This window comes from Bison bison, unplaced genomic scaffold, assembly GCF_000754665.1.
Source record: "Bison bison bison isolate TAMUID 2011002044 unplaced genomic scaffold, Bison_UMD1.0 scf7180017864196, whole genome shotgun sequence".
NCBI classification, from domain to species: domain Eukaryota; kingdom Metazoa; phylum Chordata; class Mammalia; order Artiodactyla; family Bovidae; genus Bison; species Bison bison.
Window position 1 is genome coordinate 1,735,735 of NW_011494768.1, and position 24,141 is coordinate 1,759,875.

Sequence of the window (24,141 nt, forward strand, 5' to 3'; positions counted from 1 at the left end):
GTACGTCAAGGCTGTATATCGTCACCCTGCTTATTTAACTTATATGCAGAGTACATCATGAGAAACACTGGGCTGGAAGAAGCACAAGCTGGAATCAAGTTTGCCGGGAGAAATATCAATAACCTCACATATGCAGATGACACCACCCTTATGGCAGAAAGGGAGAACTAAAGAGCCTCTTGATGAAAGTGAAAGAGGAGAGTGAAAAAATTGGCTTAAAACTCAACATTCAGAAAACGAAGATCATGGCATCTGGTCCCATCACTTCATGGGAAATAGATGGGGAAACAGTGGAAACAGTGGCTGACTATTTTTTTGGGCTCCAAAATCACTGCAGATGGTGACTGCAGCCATGAAATTAAAAGACGCTTGCTCCTTGGAAGAAAAGTTATCACCAACCTAGACAGCACATTCAAAAGCAGAGACATTACTTTGCCAACAAAGGTCCATCTAGTCAAGGCTATGGTTTTTCCTGTGGCCATGTATGGATGTGAGTTAGACTGTGAAGAAAGCTGACCGCCGAAGACTTGATGCTTTTGAACTGTGGTGTTGGAGAAGACTCTTGAGAGTCCCTTGGACTGCAAGGAGATCCAACCAGTCCATCCTGAAGGAGATCAGCCCTGGGTGTTCTTTGGAAGAACTGATGCTAAAGCTGAAACTCCAGTACTTTGGCTACCTCATGCGAAGAATTGACTCATTGGAAAAGACTCTGATGCTGGGAGGGATTGGGGGCAGGAGGAGAAGTGGATGACAGAGGATGAGATGGCTGGATGGCATCACTGACTCGACGGACATGAGTCTGAGTGAACTCCAGGAGTTGGTGATGGACAGGGAGGCCTGGCGTACTGCGATTCATGGGGTCGAAAGGGTCGGACATGACTGAGCAACTGAACTGAACTGAACTGAACTGAAGTTAGTATTTGTTGAATGAATGAATGAACATGTGCTCCTATGTGTGTTTGTATGTAGAAACATGATGGTGGAGTGGAGATACACTGATAACATCTACTGTATGACATCAAATAGTTTCATGATTTTGCTCCTTTTGAGATGCATTTGGCACCTCACCCTGTTAAAATCTGAGTCAGTTCAGTCACTGTGTCATGTCCAACTCTTTGCGGCCCCATGGACTGCAGCACTCCAGGCCTCCCTGTCCATCACCAACTCAGGAGCTTACTCAATCTCATGTCTACTGAGGCCCCTCTATTGAGGGGTACAAGAAGAGCAAGAAGCCTTTGGAGGTAGAGAATAGCATTATATATGCTGTGTTCTCATTCTAGAAAAGCAGCTTTCCCACGCATTCCATCTGGGGCTGAGAGTTTATTTAGCGGTAGTTGCCTATGCCTAGAGTTTTTAAAATTAACCTGTCACAGAAGTACCTCAAGGATAAGGTCTAGAATCACAGTATTGATACAAATATATGCTATGTCTATACATATGTATATATGTGTGTGTATAATTTAAAAAGCAGTCCTACAAATTTATGCATATAAAAAGTCAACCTTAAATTGCTACTCTGTCATAAAATGTCATTTTAAATGTCTAACATTATGCCTCAGGCTTCAGTACTCAGGAGCTTTTGACAGCCTAAAAAGGAAGCAAATCCCATAAACCAGGTCTTGTTTGGGTTCTATCAGCCGATTTCAGTCCTATGTTAATTACTGTGACAATGAAAAAGAAAGATATTATCTAAACTAAGAAATTGTAATTTTTGTTCTAGTCTGTTACATAACGTTTTGAAAGGAAATCAAGGAAGTATCCTTTTAATTCCACTTTTTTCTTTATAATTCTGCTTCTTGACATAATTTAAGACTGGCTCCAAAGGTCTTTTTTTATTATATATTCCAAAAGTACAACATCATAGGACTTTGTGTATATAAAACATGCTCATAACAGATGAGTGAATGGGTATTTAAAATGCAATGTGCTCTCAGACTACACATCAAATACACAAAAAAGGTATATGAATGTGGATGACAGTGCACAGGTACTGTAAGACAGTGCTACTGTATGCACTTTCAAATTATCAACTGAGCTTAAGCCTTGTAAAAATAAGCCAGGGAAAGCATCATCTGTATCTCAGCTGCATGTTTCCCTTTCCTCTCCTTAATTCTTCCAGATGTAAACACTCACCTACTTGTGCACAGAAAAGGCAAATCTAAAGATCAAAGATATATTAAAAATCACAGATCAATAACAGTATGAGTCCTGAATGGGAATCAAGAACCCTGTCTTTTCATTGGACCTTTGCACTTTATATGCTGTGTGACCTTGAAGAAGTCACCAAATCTCCCTAAGTCACATTTCTCTCAAGCATTGCTGCTGCTAAGTCACTTAAGTCGTGTCTGACTCTGTGCGACCCCATAGACCGCAGCCCACCAGGCTCCCCGGTCCCTGAGACTCTCCAGGCAAGAACACTGGAGTGGGTTGCCATTTCCTTCTCCAATGCATTAAAGTGAAAAGTGAAAGGGAAGTCCGACTCTTAGCGACCCCATGGACTGCAGCCCACCAGGCTCCTCCATCCACGGGATTTGCCAGGCAAGAGTACTGGAGTGGGGTGCCACTGCCTTCTCCCTCTCAAGCATTAGAACAAGAATAAACACGGATCTCACCTGTGCACTGTATCTGAGACAGCTCTAGGTATTTACTACACCATTTCATTCTTCTCAGGCTTCCTTGTAGTTAGGTTAGGGGTCACCTGTCTGAATTCTGACCCATGAAACAAGCAGAATTGACACAAGCCATTCACGAACTGCTCTGTAAATACAGCCCACAAGATCCACCAGCTCTCTCTTCCTGTTTTGTGACTGGAGTCACGTATCACGTGGAGTAGGTGCAAGATAGGAAACCAACCCGAGACTCTGTGTTACCACCTGCAGCAGAGCCTGAGTAGGATAGCCACCAAGCTTCTGAGACTATGACGGGAGCAAGAAACGAGCCTTACTGTTTTAAGCCATTAGGACAGTTTAATATAGCCTACCCTGACTAACAAAAGCACTAAATAAGAAAATAAAATTCACTTCTTTTATATATCAATGTGCTATACTGCTATGCAGGTTAATACTGTGAGCAATGATGGTAAACTTGTAAAAAATTAATAGGACTTCTAAGATTTTTTGACACTGTACCATTACAAAGACAACATAAAGGCTTCCTGAAAGATAGAGTCCAGTCACTATAGACCAGCCACTTATTACTTAAATATCATTATATATTTATATGCCCTTAATATTTCTAGGAAATAGATACAAAGATGATCCATTTTACCAAGTATTTTAGCTGATGTGACTAGGTAGTTGAAAGCCTATCACTTATGGTCACTACAATGACGCTAAGTTACATGAAGTTTCTAAAGATAAGTGACCTCTGGCAAAAGATGAAAATGCACACCTACATGAAATTATTCTCTCACTTTAAAACCAAAACTGAGAGGATGATTGTAACCATATTTGCAATCTCCTTTTAGGAGATGTCTTGCTAATAAGCATTCAAAAAAGAATAGCAAAATGCTAAGATTATGGGCAATACAATTTTGTATAGACTGAGTTTGCCTAAATTTCAAATACAACTCACACAGAATTGGAGGGAAGCTCTCCTGGAAACCTGAGAAAATGGTACTTAAGGTACCCTTATTATTTTTTATATGGTGCCAAATTTTCTTGATCAAATTGTTTAGTCAATCAAAGAACTATTTCCTTTAGAGATTTTTGAAGGGATATTAATTCAAGTCAACAAAAGGAATCATTGATTAAATCCAAGAGTATTATATCAGTTCAAGTGTTCCTTATTGGATGGTTATTAGCTGTTGCTGTACAAATATCACTGGCAGGATTAATAAGATCTCTCATAGAATCAAAAGGCCAAAAATAAGTTCAAAGAAGGCTAAAAATATTCCTTAAATTTAATTTTTAAATGCAGCCTTCCAAAAATCAAACATGTATTTTAGAGCAATCTTGACATCTCCAGAAGTGCATAAATGAATTTAAACCTGTCAATGACCTACTTTAATGAAAGAAATTACAGCCATCTTAAATACTTATAATTTATCTTTATAATGATACTGAGCTGCTAATTTTAGAACTTAGAAATGAGAAATTATGGCAAATAAATGCATTTAGCAAAATCAACCATCTAGAGGACTCAAGTATATTCTTCGGGTAAAGAAAAACTGAGTTTGCCTATCCCTGAATGTCTTGCCATTGCTGAAAATTTACAATATTTTCCAATATTTACAATATTTCTTCCCACACAGGCTGGAGGAATTGCAAGGAAATACAGGCTAACTCACTAGAGTTAACTCTCTACACACCAGTCGTGTACATGTAGACTGAGACAAAGCAGTTCGACAAGGGTGCTTGAACTAGCTGCCTGCCTTCTCACAATGGCAGAGAGTAGTCATTGCCTGCCAAAACCTCCACCCTCTCCTTCCTCCACAGAAAAGAGAACACTGCTTTTTTTTTTTTTTTTTTTTTTTGGACGAGCATATTGCTTCCTGGAATAAAACTATCTTATCCACGAATAAACATTTGATCAATTTAAGGATAATCTGGGGCTTTAGTAAAGCTGCTCTAAGAAAACTGGCTTGATTTTGAAGGGCCATCTTTTTTTATTGTTGCCTTACCCCTTACTGACCCCTATATTTTTGATGGCTAAAGTCCAGTAGCCTTCATGGACCCTGAGTTCCACACAGTAGGAAGAAGACCATAAAAGTCAGAGCTTGAGTGCTTGACGACAGGATGGGATTATCACACAGTTGGTCTAGCCTACATCTAGGCTACTTTTAGAGGAGACAGAAATATATTTCTATCTCTTTTAAGTCACTATTATTGTGGGGGTTTCTGCTAAGGGCCGCTAAAATGATTTTAACTTATATAATTAGTTAATTCATTTTTCTTTAGCCAAGGACTATAATAGTCTGGATTTGTACATGTAGACTCAACTTTAACATTTTTATCCTATTTAACGGTAGTAGCCCAATTTGTTAAAATACTAATATGTAAGAAAATCAGCATTATGAACAAATTATTTTAATGCTTCTTTCATGTAAGAAACCTAGAGATTAAAGTTTACCAAAAAAACCAGTAAATTCTTAAGGAAATTTTCCCTTCTAGTTCCCAAAGAATACCAAAAAAGAAGTAGGACAATGAGAAACCTTGCATATATTTTCTAAAGAAATTTGAGGAAGAAGAAAAAAATTTTGCTACAGAATGTGCATTGACATGATAATATGAAGAGCACTTTCTAGTTTAAACTGTTTTCTATCATTTCTATTTCCAGCATTCTGTTTTTAAAACTCTATTGATTCAAATATGAGAACAATGGTTAAAATTTTAATTTTCTAATACAATTTACACTGAAAACTCCTGGTGATGATTAATAAAGGATTATATTTCTTAAAAGTTGAGGATCAAGTAAACAAGTTCCAACTTGTTTGTTGAAAACTTGTTTGTTGAAAATATATATATTTTTATATATATAAAAAATATATAAAGCTCTATATAATCATGTCTACTTCAACCATGTACATGAAAAGAAGGAGCAAGAGGAAGAAAGAGAGAAAATAAACCTTTTTATGTCCATCTGGGCCCTAAATGAAAAGGACCCCATTCTATTGTATATGTTTTTCCTCCCTCGCCATGTAATATAGACTGGGGCTAGGAATGCTTTCACTTTTCAACCTAGAAATACAAATAATATTTTATTTTTATTCCAAGAATTTAGTATCAGGAAAGAATTCCTAGTTTGGGAATCTCTCTTTTCCTCATCTCACTTTGATCTCTTTCTCCTCTAAAAAGGAAGAAAGAAAAAGCAAAATGTCAATACTAATTTATTTTTTTTTATTTTTCACAGTAAGTTGCTAATATATGAAGCCCTCAGGCTACAAACATTTTCTTATTTGTTATGACGAAGAAAGAAAAACCACAAGTTTCCAGATGCATTGTTTTAGAATTCACACTACAAGTGACTCTAAAAAAGTGACTTTATCTTGCAACGACTATGGAAAACAGTATGGAAGTTCCTCAAAATAACTAAAAATAGACTTGCCATATGATCCAGCAATTCTACTCCTGGGCATATATCTGGACAAAATTATAATTCAAAAAGATACATGCACCTTACCTTCACAGCAGCACTGTTTACAATGGCCAAGAAATGGAAACAACCTTAATGTTTATTGAAAGAGGAATGGGTAAGTAAGGTGTGGCATATATACACAAAGGAATATCACTCGGCCATAAAAAGAATGAAATACTGTCACTGGCAGCAACATGGATGGAACGAGATTAGCACACTCAGTGAAGTAAGTCAGAAACACAAACACCATATGACATCACTATACGTGGAAACTGAAATATGACACAAACGAACTTATCTGCAAAACAGAAAGAGACTCACAGAAACAGAGAACAGGCTTGTGGTTGACAACACAGACTGAAAGTGGGAGGGTGGACGGGGAGTTTAGGATTAGCATTTGCAAATATTCTGTTGCTGTTGTTTGGTCACTCAGTTGTGTCCGACTCTTTGTGACCCCATGAACTGTAGTCCGCCAGGCTCCTCTGTCCGTGGGATTTCCCAGGCAAGAATACTGGAGCGGGCTGCCATATCTTTCTCTAGGGGGTCTTTTCGACCCAGAGATTGAACCACATCTGCCACATCTCCTTCATTGCAGGTGGATTCTTTTATCACTGAGCCACCAGGAAAGCCCATGAACTATTATACATAGAATGAATAAACAAGATCCCACTGTTTAGTACAGGGAACTACATTCAGTATCCTGTGATTAAACATAATGGAAAAGAATATATATAGGAACACACACACACACACAGAGGGCACGGCAATCCACTCCAGTATTCTTGCCTGGAGAACCCCATGGACAGAGCAGCCTGGCAGGCTGCAGCCCTTGGGGTAACATAGAGTTGTATGCTCCTGAAGCGACTTAGCACACACACATATATATACACATGTACAAGGGAATCACTCTGTGATACAGAAGAAATTAACGCATTTTAAATCAACTATACTTCAATAAAGTAATTCTTTCAAAGTGAATCTATTATCTAATATATGTGTATTCATCTCAATAGCTTACTGCTGCTATAGCTTAAGCCAAGGTAGAAACACAAAGCTTCATGAGAAGAACAACAGTATTCTGTATGTTTTGAAGTCAGTTAAAATAACATTCAGATAAACCCAAGATACTTCAGTTATGAATTATTCTCTGGAAGATTATAATTTGCATGGTTGATGAATACAGCAAAATTAATTTTGTTAAAGTATCAAGGAACTTACTAAACATCTTATGGTTGGTGTAGTAATAAAACATATTTTAAGTGATATTGAGGACTTACCACCTCCACCTCCAAGAAGGCTGGCATTTGCTGTTTAAAAGAAAACAAACAAAAGACGTTAAATAATACATTAAAATATGTTTATGCCAGAGTATGCCAAGAAAAACCTGGTAATGATCATGCCATACATACACACACACACGTATCAAAATATGTACTTTTATATAAAAATACATTCTTTGTTTTATGATGTATGAAAATGTAAATATTCACTATTTTTATCTCCCTTTTCACTTCAAATGACTATTTTTACAGTGTTCTTACTTCTAATAAAATAAAATACATATTATGATCATTTTATTATCATTCTGTATCTAAACTTCTGTTTTCTCCATTTTATCAAGTAGAGATATAACAATGTTACTTAAGCAATTTCAATCATTTCAAAGGATAATGTAACAAAAAAGAATAATGATAATTTTAATTAAATTAAATGCCATCAAATAAAGCTATCTCAAGTTACTATGCTATAAGAATGAACTTAAAAAAAAAAAGAAGAATGAACTTAAATAGCAACATATTTATTCTTTTTTGCATTAAATTTTTGTTTGTGGGAAAGAAACACATTTTAAATATTTTTGGAAAACAATGATTTGTCATTTCATACCCATTTATCTATTAATCTAGCCCACACAATTATATAAGTCAAATAATAAGCAAAATATAAAACAATTCCATTTAGATTTTAAGAGATCAATTTTTCAGAAAGTTCCATGGCAATTTTTTGCTGAACTATTAAGCAACCTTACACCTACGATAATCTAGTCACTACAAAAGTCAGAAAACAGAACTCTTGGAGCAACATAAAGTATGTAGTAACCAAGCTGTCTTTCTCCATGGAGAAATCTGAGCTACCAGAAGATTATAGAAATCATTTAATAAGGAATACTAGGAATCTTTAACTTGAATTTTAGTGTGATATCCACAGACCATGCACTGGCCTAGTAAGAGAAGCAAGTATCAGAGTGTTAATGATTCCATCAATAAAAAAATGGAACATTTTAAGAATAAATGCCTATATCCATATGTGATGGTTTGTTTATTGCAACACTAAAGAGAACATTATAAAAACGCATGGAGAACAAACACCTTTGAAGGTTTTCTCAGTATGTCAATATTAGAGCATCAAATCTTATCTCATATGATCTTCCAAGTACAGGGCCATCTATTAATAATAATAGCTGCTCTTGGCTTTCCCTCACTCTTTCATCACAAAAATGGACTGAGGGGCAATCCCATTAGTCAAAGAAAACTCACTTCAGATATTACAAGTCATGCACCACTGTGTCAACTCAGAGCCCTCAAATTCTTCTGACTTTACAATGAAAACGTGTAATATTTACCTAGATGGTATTCAGTTCAGTTCAGTCAGTTCAGTCGCTCAGTCATGTCTGATTCTTTGCAACCCTATGAATCAAAGCACGCCAGGCCTCCCTGTCCATCACCAACTCCCAGAGTTCACTCAGACTCAGATCCATCGAGTCAGTGATGCCATCCAGCCATCTCATCCTCTGTCATCCACTTCTCCTCCTGCCCCCAATCCCTCCCAGCATCAGAGTCTTATCCAATGAGTCAACTCTTCACATGAGGTGGCCAAAGTACTGGAGTTTCAGCTTTAGCATAAGTCCTTCCAAAGAAATCCCAGGGCTGATCTCCTTCAGGATGGACTGGCTGGATCTCCTTGCAGTCCAAGGGACTCTCAAGAGTCTTCTCCAACACCACAGTTCAAAAGCATCAATATTCGGTGCTCAGCTTTCTTCACAGTTCAACTCTCACATGCATACATGACCACAGGAAAAACCATAGCCTTGACTAGATGGACCTTTGTTGGCAAAGTAATGTCTCTGATTTTGAATATGCTATCTAGGTTGGTCATAACTTTCCTTCCAAGGAATAAGCGTCTTTTAATTTCATGGCTGCAGTCACCATCTGCAGTGATTTGGGAGCCCAGAAAAATAAAGTCAGCCACTGTTTCCACTGTTTCCCCATCTATTTCCCATGAAGTGATGGGACCAGATGCCATGATCTTCGTTTTCTGAATGTTGAGCTTTAAGCCAACTTTTTCACTCTCCTCTTTCACCTTCATCAAGAGGCTTTTTAGTTCCTCTTCACTTTCTGCCATAAGGGTGGTGTCATCTGCATATCTGAGGTTATTGATATTTCTCCCAGAACTCTTGATTTCAGCTTGTGCTTCTTCCAGCCCAGCGTTTCTCATGATGTACTCTGCATAGAAGTTAAATAAGCAGGTTGACAATATACAGCCTTGACGTACTCCTTTTCCTATTTGGAACCAGTCTGTTTTTCCATGTCCAGTTCTAACTGTTGCTTCTTGACCTGCATACAAATTTCTCAAGAGGCAGGTCTGGTGGTTTGGTATTCTCATCTCTTTCAGGATTTTCCACAGTTTATTGTGATCCACACAGTCAAAGGCTTTGGCATAGTCAATAAAGCAGAAATAGATGTTTTTCTGGAACTCTATTTCTTTTTCCATGATCCAGCAGATGTTGGCAATTTTGTCTCTGGCTCCTCTGCTTTTTCTAAAACCAGCTTGAATATCTGGAAGTTCACAGTTCACGTATTGCTGAAGCCTGGCTTGGGGAATTTTGAGCATTACTTTACTAGCGTGTGAGATGACTGCAATTGTGTGGTAGTTTCAGCATTCTTTGGCATTGCCTTTCTTTAGGATTGTAATGAAAATTGACCTTTTCCAATCCTGTGGCCACTGTTGAGTTTTCCAAATTTGCTGGCATATTGAGTGCAGCACTTTCACAGCATCATCTTTCAGGATTTCAAATAGCTCAACTGGAATTCCATCACCTCCACTAGCTTTGTTCATAGTGATGCTTTCTAAGGCCCACTTGACTTCACATTCCAACATGTCTGTCTCTAGGTCAGTGATCACACCATTGTGATTATCTGGGTCATGAAGATCTTTTTTGTACAGTTCTTCTGTGTATCCTTGCCACCTCTTCTTAATATTTTCTGCTTCTGTTAGGTCCATACCATTTCTGTCCTTTATCGAGCCCATCTTTGCATGAAATGTTCCCTTGGTATCTCTAATTTTCTTGAAAAGATCTCTAGTCTTTCCCATTCTGTTGTTTTCCTCTATTTCTTTGCATTGATCACTGAGGAAGGCTTTCTTATCTCTTCTTGCTATTCTTTGGAACTCTGTATTCAGATGCTTCTATCTTTCCTTTTCGCCTTTGCTTTTCACTTCTCTTCTTTTCACAGCTATTTGTAAGGCCTCCTCAGACAGCCATTTTGCTTTTTTTGCATTTCTTTTCCATGGGAATGGTCTTGATCCCTGTCTCCTGTATAACGTCATGAACCTCAGTCCATAGTTCATCAGGCACTCTGTCTATCAGATCTAGGCCCTTAAATCTATTTCTCACTTCCACTGTATAATCATAAGGGATTTGATTTAGGTCATACCTGAATGGTCTAGTGGTTTTCCCTACTTTCTTCAATTTCAGTCTGAATTTGGCAATAAAGAGTTCATGATCTGAGCCTCAGTCAGCTCCTGGTCTTGTTTTTGTTGACTGTATAGAGCTTCGCCATCTTTGGCTGCAAAGAATATAATCAATCTGATTTCGGTGTTGACCATCTGGTGATGTCCATGTGTAGAGTCTTCTCTTGTGTTGTTGGAAAAGGGTGTTTGCTATGACCAGTGCATTTTCTTGGCCAAACTCTATTAGTCTTTGCCCTGCTTCATTCTGTATTCCAAGGTCAAATTTGCCTGTTATTCCAGCTGTTTCTTGACTTCCTACTTTTGCATTCCAGTCCCCTATAATGAAAAGGACATCTTGTTTGGGTGTTAGTTCTAAAAGGTCTTGTAGGTCTTCATAGAAGCATTCAACTTCAGCTTCTTCAGCATTACAGGTTGGGGCATTGACTTGGAATACTGTGATATTGAATGGTTTGCCTTGGAAATGAACAGAGATCATTCTGTCGTTTTTGAGATTGCATCCAAGTACTGCATTTCAAACTCTTTTGTTGACCAAGATGGCCACTCCATTTCTTCTAAGGGATTCCTGCCCACAGTAGTAGATATAATGGTCATCTGAGTTAAATTCACCCATTTTCGTCCATTTTAGTTCACAGATGGTATCCAGGACTTAATATTTTCCCAAAATCAAACTGTGTTGATGTGGCAACTTGCTGAAGAGGCATGAGGAAAGATGTTACCAATTCTTTTTTTATTAATTTTTTTAATTGGAGGCTAATTACTTTAAAATATTAGAGTGGTTTTGCCATACATTGACATGAATCTGCCACAGGTGTACATGTGCTCCCCATCCTGAACCCCCCTCCCACCACCCTCCCCATCCCAGCCTTCAGGGTCATCCCAGTGCACCAGCCCTTAGCACCCTGTCTCATGCATCAAACCTGGACTGGTGATCTATTTCACATATGATAATATACACGTTTCAATGCTATTCTCTCAAATCATTACAAATCATTATCTTGGGTCCATACCCTTTAGTGGATGGGGGAAATTTCATGATGTCTATTGATAAACCCAAACACTTTCTTAAAAATCTTAACTACATATATTTTTAAAACTGCATGGCATTTCACACTTCTGCTGATTTTTTATTTTTAAATCTGACTGAGAACTCCTTCCTTGTCTATAGCTCTTCCAGATCCCTGAAACTCCATCTGTTGTCCTCCAATTTATACATATTCATTCATAAAAAGAAACTTATTTCCAACAACAAACAACAATAGTAATGAAGAGTAGCTTTACACTCAAATTGTCATGCCCAGAATCACAATAACACAATAAAACCTATTTTTCCCCAATGCTTTGCTTAATAAAGGTAGAGTTTGCCTGTTTGGATAGCACAGACCAAGTCCCATCTGTTTAATCAGGCACTTGTCCAATAGATGTGGGTGGATGAGTGGGAGTAGGTGTAGGAACTGGAATTCCAGGTTTGGAGGACCATCAAGTCCATTTATCTCAGATGTGTGCTCATGTCTAGATGAGCATTTCTGGTTATACTTTTAATATCAACATAAATATTTCATAAAATTGTGGCATCTACAAAGTACACAATCATTTTTAAGATAATTTCATGTGCATTACCATTCATGTAATAGAATCTTAATCTAAGCTGCTTAAATATATTCAAATCAAATTCAAAGCAATTCTAATAACTATAATCCCGATAATGATTTATCTAAAGAATCCATCAAATTTAAGTCTATTTTATCAACTTCTGTTCTCTAAAAATTAAAAAATAAATGTTTTTTCTTCAGAAAAAGTGACATGCATGCATGCTCAGTCACTTCAGTCATGTCCAACTCTTGTAACCCTATGGACTATAGTCCACAAGGCTCCTCTGTCCATGAGATTCTCCAGGCAAGAATATTGGAGTGGGTTGCCATGCCCTCCTGTAGAGACTCTTCCTGACCCAGGGATCAAAACCACATCTCCTGCGTTACAGGTATATTCTTTGCCGCTGAGCCACAGGGCAAAAGTGGCAAAAGTGACATAACTGTAGGCAAGTAAAATGAATCTTTAGTATGATTTCTATTATTGTATCTTTACAAAGCACCCTATATGTAATATAACTTATTTTCAACATTTATCTATCAGATGGATTAAGAGCATTTCTTTCATTTCACAGAAGTGAAAATGACTTGTGTGTGTCTGAAATTAACAGTCGTTTAATTTTTAATTATTTCCAATAAATTGAGGTATATTCCAATTAGATAGGAAGCTCTTAAAGATAAGATTTGAGTTTAATAGTTTGGTCTACATTTAATAAGCTCTCAATATGTATTTTCTAATAGATAATTGGCAGATTTGATCCCTTTTCTTTATTGACATAGAAGACAGGTTTTGTTTACTAAAGTGTCTAGAAAGAGAAAACTTTGGTCCTTTTTCTTTTTGTAAAATCAAAGACTGTTAAAGGAAACTCCTATACTTTATTTAGAAATAGTGATTTATAATGTAGGAAACTGAAACTACCATAAAATTATTAACCAACTATACTTCAATATAAATTAAAAAAATTTTAAAAAGAACGTATGAAATATGTTTATATATTTATGTCCCTATATAAGTCCCTTGTTGCAGGGAATTTGGGATGTGCCTCTTGTTATTCCTTGAGTTTCACAGGGAAGAAAACGAAAAAAGGAACTAAGAAAGCTTGAAGTTGATAAGCATGATGCTACTGCATCCAGAATATTTAATGCTTCTCTGAGCATGCCAGTACCATGGCTTAGCTGGTCAAAGCACCTGTCTATTGAACAGAAGATCCTGGGTTCAAATCCCAGCAGTGCCTGGAACAGTATGTTACTGAGCTTCCTAGGTGTACAGTGGTAAAGAATCCACTTGCCAATGCAGCAGATGAAAGAGACACAGGTTTGATCCTTTGCCGGGAGATCCCCTGGAGTAGGAAATGGCAACCTCATTTCTCTAAGCATGCTTTCTAAGTAACCAGCACTAACTTCTTTCATATTTTCCTAAATAAAATGCCCCTGCTACCAGAAGAGGTAGAGGAAAAAGTCAACCTACAGTAATTGTCTCAAATATCAATTCAATGAAAAACTAAAATAAACCATTACAAATTAATGAATCTATTATAGTTTTTCCGCCCACAATAACAACTAAGTGAAATGAATAGTTTCACTACTTAGAAAGTAAAAACAGCACTGAACATAAATTGAGTAAGAGTTACCAAAATCTAATTTCAAGTGACAAATATGAATAATTTATTTATAATACCCTAAACAAATGATTATTTTTTGAAGTTTATTAGAAACTGCTTTCTTCCATTTAAACTCGGTTTTGATTTTTTTTAATTAAAATTATCAAATTATACACAAGTATAAATATTCATTATAAAACTATCAAAAACAAAAAATAAGTACAAAGAAGGAATCTTTTTCATAGGATAATTAGCCTACATGAAAAATAATCATGCTAATTGACATTAGCATTACTCTTTTTGGTTTTCTAAAGATATAAACGGAATATTACACTACAGTCAGTTGTAGTATCCGACTGTTTGCCACCCCACGGATTGCAGCACTCTATACTGCAACACGACAGTAGTCTTCCTTTACAAAAATTCCCAAATGACCCTCTTCTACATGTGTGTGTCTTTTTAAGAATATAATTACAATTAAACTGTGGATCAAACAATTACTATATATGTAGTCATATCACTGGAGGTCCCTAGATGCAAAATAGGCCAGGACATTATTAAAAATCCAAGACAAAGCTTTAATTTATTAGATACTTACAACACCATTCCTCCTAAGATGTCAAAATCCTTTGCAGTCTATGTAAGGTAATAAAAAGGATACTGAACTAAGAACTGAGAGCCAGATAACCTCTATTTTAACTCTAGTTCAGTAACTAGCAGGTGAATAGCAGGTGAATCGAGCAAATCATAGTCAAAACTATCTTACTTTTCTTCTTCCATTTGGAAATTTAGAATCAATCGGGGATGGCAAACAGGTTTTTTTTTTTTTTAATTTGATTTTATTTTTAAACTTTACAATATTGTATTAGTTTTGCCAAATATCGAAATGAATCCGCCACAGGTATACCCGTGTTCCCCATCCTGAACCCTCCTCCCTCCTCCCTCCCCTCCCCTCCCTCTGGGTCATCCCAGTGCACCAGCCCCAGGCATCCAGTACCGTGCATCGAACCTGGACTGGCAACTCGTTTCATACATGATATTATACATGTTTCAATGCCATTCTCCCAAATCTTCCCACCCTTTCCCTCTCCCATAGAGTCCATAAGACTGTTCTATACATCGGTGTCTCTTTTGCTGTCTCGTACACAGGGTTATTGTTACCATCTTTCTAAATTCCATACATATGCGTTAGTATACTGTATTGGTGTTTTTCTTTCTGGCTTACTTCACTCTGTATAATAGGTTCCAGTTTCATCCACCTCATTAGAATTGATTCAAATGTATTCTTTTTAATGGCTGAGTAATACTCCATTGTGTATATGTACCACAGCTTTCTTATCCATTCATCTGCTGATGGGCATCTAGGTTGCTTCCATGTCCTGGCTATTATAAACAGTGCTGCGATGAACACTGGGGTACACGTGTCTCTTTCCCTTCTGGTTTCCTCAGTGTGTATGAAAGCATTTCCTCTAAAGTCAGGAACAAGACAAGGGTGCCCACTTTCACCATTACTGTTCAACATAGTTTTGGAAGTTTTGGCCACAGCAATCAGAGCAGAAAAAGAAATAAAAGGAATCCAAATTGGAAAAGAAGAAGTAAAACTCTCACTGTTTGCAGATGACATGGTCCTTTACATAGAAAACCCTAAAGATTCCACCAAAAAATTACTAGAACTAATCAATGATTACAGCAAAGTTGCAGGATATAAAATCAACACACAGAAATCCCTTGCATTCCTATACACTAATAATGAGAAAACTGAAAGAGAAATTAAGGAAACAATTCCATTCACCATTGCAACTGAAAGAATAAAATACTTAGGAATATATCTACCTAAAGAAACTAAAGACCTATATATAGAAAACTATAAAATACTGGTGAAAGAAATCAAAGAGGACACCAATAGATGGCAAACAGGTTTTAAACAATTCAGATTCATCAGTTACGAGAGACTATCTGCACCTCTGATTGGAGAAGGATTCTGAGGCTAACCCCAGGCTCTGCTGAAAAGAGAGCCATGATTAATTAATAACGCTGGTCATGGTCAGAGGAGGATAGGAAGAATTAAAAGACAGCACACATGCCATAAATTGAGCATCTCTGGATCTGAGAACCTCTTTTAGATTTGACAGTTTTGATGTAATCAGATTTGATTCAATAATCTTGAAAAACAAAACTGCTAACCTAATATGTACCATCATTGTACCTTAACATGGATAACAGCTCCTGTGTTTCCAAGTCTGAAATAATTTAGTCTGTGAAACAGTCCATAGCTGGGTGAAGCAACCCATGTCCACTGTGAGTCAAACTGGCCTGATAAGAGTTTGGAACATTTTTTTTTTTTTAATTTCACTTGCCCAGTAATTTCTATTATCTGTACTTAGTAATTGTTTATTTTCCCACTCCATTTCTACCTCCACCCAAGACTATCTGTCAAATAAGCAACAGCCTGAGAGACTAGTCTTTAAACATTGATTAAATCTATTTGTTCAGGGTTTTTGTTTGCCTTTCATCATTGTAAAGAAAATTACAGTTGCTTTCATCCTGACAGGATCCTGACCACCTAGTTTAGCTTATTTATTCTGCTTTCTTATTACAACAGAGCACACGGGATGTCAAAAAGATTGTTGGCAAAAAACTTCCCCAGGGGCTCTACTTAAAACACCACTTCATTCACAACATGTTATCCTAAAAAATACAAAAGCCAAAATATCACGCTTTAGAATGGTACACATCACAGTCCCTTGATTTTGAAACTCAAAGCAGGACGGGATAAAAACACCTGTTAAGATGAAAATCCTAAGCACGTGCATGACTCTAGAACCATTGGATACAGGGGGCAACCAACTCAACTGACAGCTGTGGAAATACAATCTACACAGACAAACATAGCTATCAACTTGGCAACAGCTCTCTGTTAACGTTCTTCCAGATTTACACCTTCTAAACAAAATCAAGATGGCCACAAGTTTGGGGCAATGGTATAATTTCCTTCCTTGAAGCTCACAGGGAGAGAAAATTAATAGGCTTAACTATTTCACATGTAGAAACCAGTCATAAACACATAATGGATAATTTACATGTCATACAATGCAGAATTCAAAAGAACTATTCAATATTCCAAGGTCTGTATGAGTTGGATAAGCTGTAACCCACCTTGAAGCCAAAAATAGAATACAATAAGTCCTACTATGGATAAATAGGTGGAAGGTCATCAGGAATTGAAAAAGTTACTTCAGAGTATTAACAAATGAAACAAAATGGAATTATTCTTGATGAACTATAAGAGAGGAGCTAGAGCCGTCCTGTTTTGCCAATATGATGTTACCAGCTATCACTCTGGGTGCTCGGGGACTTCTAGGAATAATGCAGCATGGGAATAAAACTACTTATTTTGTCCAACTCCTTCATTTTACAAAACTGGAAAGATACAGAGGATCAGAGATGTTAGGTAACTTGTCTAGGATCAGGCCTAGGAGAAGAACCTAGGATCTACTATACAATATTGCCAATTTCAAATCGGAAATATATATACACATACATATGTATATATGATTGTTGTTTGTTTGTTCCTCTGAAATCACATTCAAAGACGGTAACAGAATGCAATGTGCATGCTGCTGCTGCTGCGGCCACTAAGTCGCTTCAGTAGTGTCCGACTCTGTGCGACCCCAGAGATGGCAGCCCACCAGGCTGCCACATCATTGGCGGTTTCTACAGCTTCACAGCTCAATACAGAAATAAGAGAAATCAGTGCACACTTCTATTACTGTGCACCGTCATCCTTCTCGACACTGTGCTCTGAATCAGTTGTAATTTTGAGAATGATAACACTGGCTCAGTTACAAAAATGCGATTACTCGAGTAACACAACCTGGGCTTTCCAAAGAGTGAACGAGCATGTCAAAATAGGGGCTGGGGGAAAGAGTTCAAACGTACATTAGCGTTGTAGTCGTAATGATACCAGACACTTGAACAGAAGTTTTTAACTTGCCTTTCACAAGGAAGATTTTGAATGCAAATGAAGTCTCAGTTTGAAAAACAGAAGATGCACTTATTTGAGGGAATATGATACACTTTATCCTAATGATAATATAAGCCTGAACATGCACTCTCATTTATACACTTCTCAGAAAGACTAATTTGTTTTAATAAAACCAGACAGTGCCTTTTTTACAAAAAATTGTTTTACATAGTTTATTTCCTCTTTCTTATAATATTATGGAATCTTTTTTTCTCCCTGGTAATGAAACAGCAAATGAGTTTTTTCAAAAGGTTTACCCTGTGTACGAGACAGCAAAAGAGACAATGATGTATAGAACAGTCTTATGGACCCTGTGGGAGAGGGAGAGGGTGGCAAGATTTGGGAGAATAACATTGAAACATGTAAAATATCATGTAAGAAACGAGTTGCCAGTCCAGGTTCGATGCACAATACTGGATGCTTGGGGCTGGTGCACTGGGACATCCCAGAGGGATGGTATGGGGAGGGAGGAGGGAGGAGGGTTCAGGATGGGGAACACATGTATACCTGTGGCGGATTCATTTTGATATTTGGCAAAACTAATACAATTATGTAAAGTTTAAAAATAAAATAAAATTTAAAAAAATAAATAAATAAAAACTAAGGAATTAAAAAAAGGTTTATTTTAGCTTATATTTTAATTTAAACCAATAAGACAAAAAAATAATTTTGTCATAGTAAATAAATTGAAAGCTTGAGACAAAGAACCTCAAATTTAAAGGATTTGGGGTTAAAGGAAAGGAATAGGATTGCTGCCTTGAGAACACTTATGAAGCTGTAATATCCATGACAATAAATGCCATATTTGTTGGTATTGACGGTACCATACACAGTTCTTAGTAAAGAGTAGGGACTGAATAATTACCTCTTAAAAACACAACTAAGAGAATGAATGTAAGACAGGGGAATGAGAGGGGGGGGAAGGGGAAAGTTATATTTTGGGGACAGATGAGAGAGTTACAATAACACATACTGACTCCTTCACAATTTCACAGCAAAGTGAGGCTGGAAGCCACACAGATTGAGGCCCAATTCCAGACTGTATCACTGTCCTTGAGAAAGTTCTTAAAACTCTAATGATTATCTGATCACTTGTATTAATCAGCCAGTTGGTAAAATAATGGTCATGGTACAGATTAGCTGAGAGGTTTAAGAGTGATAAACTATATGAACGCACTTATGGCCCCTGGAATACGCTGAGGCTCAGTAATGTCAGTTCCCTATCCAAGACCCTGATTATAGAGCTGCTTCTGGAAGATACACTAGAGGTTAACATAAAAACCCCCACTAACAGTGGGGATTTACTAAAGGCATTCAGACTAATCCTCACTTTGCAGGGACCAGGGCCATGTTCATCACAGAGAACTACTGTCCTCTACCGTCAATCCAGTTCTGGGCTATGCCCTCATCAGAGTTTTGGGAATAAAGAAGAACTTGTGCACAGAAGAGACTGAGGAAGAAGGGTATCTCCAAATTATAAATATATTTAAGTTTAGGTCAATTTAATAAATCTATATGTCCGTAAAGAAAATGGATGGCATTATTTTGCATATTATAACACTTTAGTCTTCTGGATTATTTTGACAATTTGGTTTTAAAATAATGTTACTTTATGGCAGATAATTTTTATTTACTCTTCAAGACCCACTCTATACAGCTGCCCCTGTTTTCCGCACAAAGTGATTTAACTATACAAACGGCATCAATGGGTCCTCTGGCTCTGGTAAGTTCAGTCAATAGGGAGCCCTGTTAGTAGCTGGTGGGAGAGCTGAGAATGAGTTGTAGGTATTCATTTTCCTGGTTGTCTTCCTGTAGGCTTATCTTGACCTGACAATGTCCCTTGAACAAAGGTCATTTAGTTCATAACATGACTTCCTCTCCTTTTGGGTTCTGATATGTCTCGCTCTACTTACTTCTTTGAGCTTAGAGTTATAACAGCTGTGCTGTTGGTAGCCTTTGCTTCCTGAACAACCCCTTGAATTTCTCCTATACCATATTTATCTCCAACCCTTGTGCTTATTCCTCTTATTACAAAGCTGGCCAGTATCCTATTTTGACTGTGCCAAAGTTCCTGTTGGGAATTTGATTGAACAGATTTGGTTTATACAAATTGGTCACAACTGATCAGATGAGATCAGTAGCTCAGTCATGTCCTACTCTTTGCGACCCCATGGTCCCAGCACGCAGGCCTCCCTATCCATCACCAACTCCTGGAGTTCATTCAGACCCATGTCCATCGAGTCAGTGATGCCATCCAGCCATCTCATCCTCTGTCGTCCCCTTCTACTCTTGCCCCCAATCCCTCCCAGCATCAGAGTTTTTTCCAATGAGTCAACTCTTCCCATGAAGTGGCCCAAGTACTGGAGTTTCAGCTTTAGCATCATTCCTTCCAAAGAAATCCCAGGGCTGATCTCCTTCAGAATGGACTGGTTGGATCTCCTTGCAGTCCAGGGGACTCTCAAGAGTCTTCTCCAACACCACAGTTCAAAAGCATCAATTCTTCAGTGCTCAGCCTTCTTCACAATCCAACTCTCACATCCATACATGACCACAGGAAAAACCATAGCCTTGACTAGATGAACTTTTCTTGGCAAAGTAATGTCTCTGCTTTTGAATATGCTATCTAGGTTGGTCATAACTTTCCTTCCAAGGAGTAAGCATCTTTTAATTTCATGGTTGCAGTCACCACCTGCAGTGATTTTGGAGCCCAGAAAAATAAAGTCTGACACTGTTCCACTATTTCCCCATCTATTTCCCATGAAGTGATGGGACCGGATGCCATGATCTTCATTTTCTGAATATTGAGCTTTAAGCCAACTTTTTTACTCTCCACTTTCACCTTCATCAAGAGGCTTTTTAGTTCCTCTTCACTTTTTGCCATAAGGGTGGTGTCATCTGCATATCTGAGGTTATTGATATTTCTCCCGGCAATCTTGATTCCAGCTTGTGTTTCTTCCAGTTCTGTGTTTCTCATGAGGTACTCTGCATATAAGTTAAATAAACAGGGTGACAATATACAGCCTTGACATACTCCTTTTCCTGTTTGGAACCAGTCTGTTGTTCCATGTCCAGAACTGAAGGTTACCCTAAATCACACATCTCTTCCCAGACTAACTTTCTTAGTGAGAGTAGTTTAGGGAATAATCTATATAGAATTTTCCTTATTAATTAAAAACATAAAACATATTTTAAAAAAACATAAAGGAATTTCCCTGGTGGTCCAGGAGTTAAGACTCTTGCATGCTTCCACTGCAAGGGGCATAGGTTTGATCCCTGATCAGGGAACTAACATCCTGCATGCCACAGTTCAGTTCAGTTCAGTCGCTCATCTGTTTCCCATTTTTGCGACCCCATGGACTGCAACACACCAGGCCTCCCTGTCCATCACTAACTCCTGAAGTTTACTCAAACTCATGTCCATTGAGTCAGTGATGCCATCCAACCATCTCATCCTCTGTCATCCCCTTCTCCTCCTGCCTTCAAGCTTTCCCAGCATTAAAGTGAAAGTGAAGTCACTCAGAGTTGTGTCTGAATCTGCAACCCCGTGGACTGTAGCCTACCAGGCTTCTCCATCCATGAGATTCTCCAGGCAAGAATACTGGAGTGGGTTACCATTTCCTTCTCCAGGGGATCTTCCCAACCCAGGGATCGAACCCGGATCTCCCACATTGGAGGGAGATGCTTTAACCTCTGAGCCACCAGGGAAGCCTTAGGGTCTTTTCAAATGAGTCACTTCTTTGCATCAGGTGGCCAAAGTACTGGAGTTTCAGCTTCAGCATCATTCCTTCCAAAGAAATCCCAGGGCTGATCTCCTTCAGAATGGACGGGTTGGATCTCCTTGCAGTCCAAGGGACTCTCAAGAGTCTTCTCCAACACCACAGTTCAAAAGCATCAATTCTTCAGTGCTCAGCTTTCTTCACAGTCCAACTCTCACATCCATACATGACCACTGGAAAAACCATAGCCTTGACTAGATGGACCTTTGTTGGCATGCCACACGGTGTTGCCAAAAAGTTTTTATAAAAAGAAGTGCTCATTTGAACACATGGTAGTTTAGTCGTTAAGTCACATCTGACTCTCTTGTGACCCTATGGACTGTAGCCCGCCAGGCATCTCTGTCCACAGGATTTCCCAGGCAAGAATACTGGAGTGGGTTGCTATTTCCTTCTCCAGGGGATCGTCCCAACCCAAGAATAAAACCCAGGTCTCCTGCACTGCAGGCAGATTCTTTACCAACTGAGCTACAAGAGAAGCCCACTTGAACATGTGAAGTAACACATTTTGTAAACAATCTCAACTCCTGTTATGTTCTATTCTTTCCCGTACTTTTATCCATGTTCATATAAATATATACACATAATTGAATCTTCCTGGGATTATTGTTTAAAAAACAATGGATTCTACTATAAAAATCATTGCTTTATACAATTGTGCTATATAAAATTACTGCAGTGTAAAAATTATTGTGCAATCTAATTTTCTAATGTATCAATATATCAAGGGCTGTAACTAATACAGGAGTACATCAAGGCTATATATTTTCACACTGCTTATTTAATTTATATGCAGAGTACATCATGCAAAATGCTGAGCTGGATGAAGCACAAGCTGGAATCAAGATTGCCGGGAGAAATAACAATAACCTCAGATACGCAGATGACACCATCCTTTTGGCAGAAACTGAAGAAGAATTAAAGAGCCTCTTGATGAAAGTGAAAGAGGAGAGTGGAAATGTTGGCTTAAAACTCAACATTCAAAAAACAAAGATCATGGCATCCGGTCCCATCACTTCATGGCAAATAGATGGGGAAAAAATGGAAAGACTGACAGACTTTATTTTTTGGTCTCCAAAATCCCTGCAGATCATGGTGACTGCAGCCATCAAACTAAAAGACACTTGCTCCTTAGAAAAAAAAGCTATGACCTACCTAGACAACATATTCAAAAGCAGAGACATTACTTTGCCGACAAAGGTCCGTCTAGTCAAAGCTATAGTTTTTCCAGTAGTCACAAATGGATGTGAGAGTTGGACTATAAAGAATTGTAAAGTAATTAGCCTCCAATTAAAATAAATAAATTTATATTAAAAAATAAAAAATAATAAAATGATAATGCCATCTGAAAGGAAAAAAAAAAAAAGAAAGGAAGCTGAGTGCCAAAGAATTGATGCTTTTGAACTGTGGTGTTGGAGAAGACTTTTGAGAGTCCCTTGGACTGCAAGGAGATCAAACTAGTCCATCCTAAAGGACATCAGTCCTGAATATTCATTGGAAGGATTGATGCTGAAGCTGAAACTCCAATACTCTGGCCACCTGATGCAAAGAACGGACTGATTGGGAAAGACCCTGATGCTGGGAAAGACTGAAGGCAGGAGGAGAAGGGGACGACAGAGGATGAGATGGCTGGATGGCATCACTGACTCGATGGACATGAGTTAGAGCAAGCTCCAGGAGTTGGTGTTGGACAGGGAAAACTGGCATGCTTCAGGGCATGGGGTTGCAAAGAATGGGACACGACTGAGCAACTGAACTGAACTGATCTAATAAAATAATGTATGATATACTATAATTTTCACAAATTTGACTAAAGCCACTCAGTCCCATCACTTCAAGGGAAATAGATGGGGAAACAGTGGAAACAGTGTCAGACTTTATTTTTTGGGTCTCCCAAATCACTGCAGATGGTGACTGCAGCCATGAAATTAAAAGACACTTACTCCTTAGAAGAAAAGTTATGACCAACCTAGATAGAATATTGAAAAGCAGAGATATTACTTTGCCAACAAAGGTCTGTCTAGTCAAGACTATAGTTTTTCCATTGGTCATGTATGGATGTGAGAGTTGGACTGTGAAGAAGGCTGAGTGCCGAAGAATTAATGCTTTTGAACTGTGATGTTGAGAAGAATCTTGAGAGTCCCTTGGACTGCAAGGAGATCCAACCAGTCCACACTAAAGGAAATCATTCCTGGGTGTTCTTTGGAAGGAATGATGCTAAAGCTGAAACTCCAGTACTTTGGCCACCTCATGCGAAAAGCTGACTCATTGGAAAAGACTCTGATGCTGTGAGGGATTGGGGGCAGGAGGAAAAGGAGACAACAGAGGATGAGATG

The 24,141-nt window shown here is 38.0% G+C and overlaps 1 protein-coding gene across 1 annotated transcript in view; it reads right to left on the reverse strand.

Annotated features, from left to right (window-relative positions):
• The window catches only part of MACROD2 (MACRO domain containing 2), a 2,254,506-nt gene that overhangs the window by 1,706,729 nt on the left and 523,636 nt on the right, over positions 1-24,141 (reverse strand). The window contains exon 3 of the mRNA XM_010844154.1: positions 7,353-7,382. Coding sequence (XP_010842456.1) covers positions 7,353-7,382 — 30 coding nt within the window. The remainder of the gene's footprint in view (positions 1-7,352; positions 7,383-24,141) is intronic.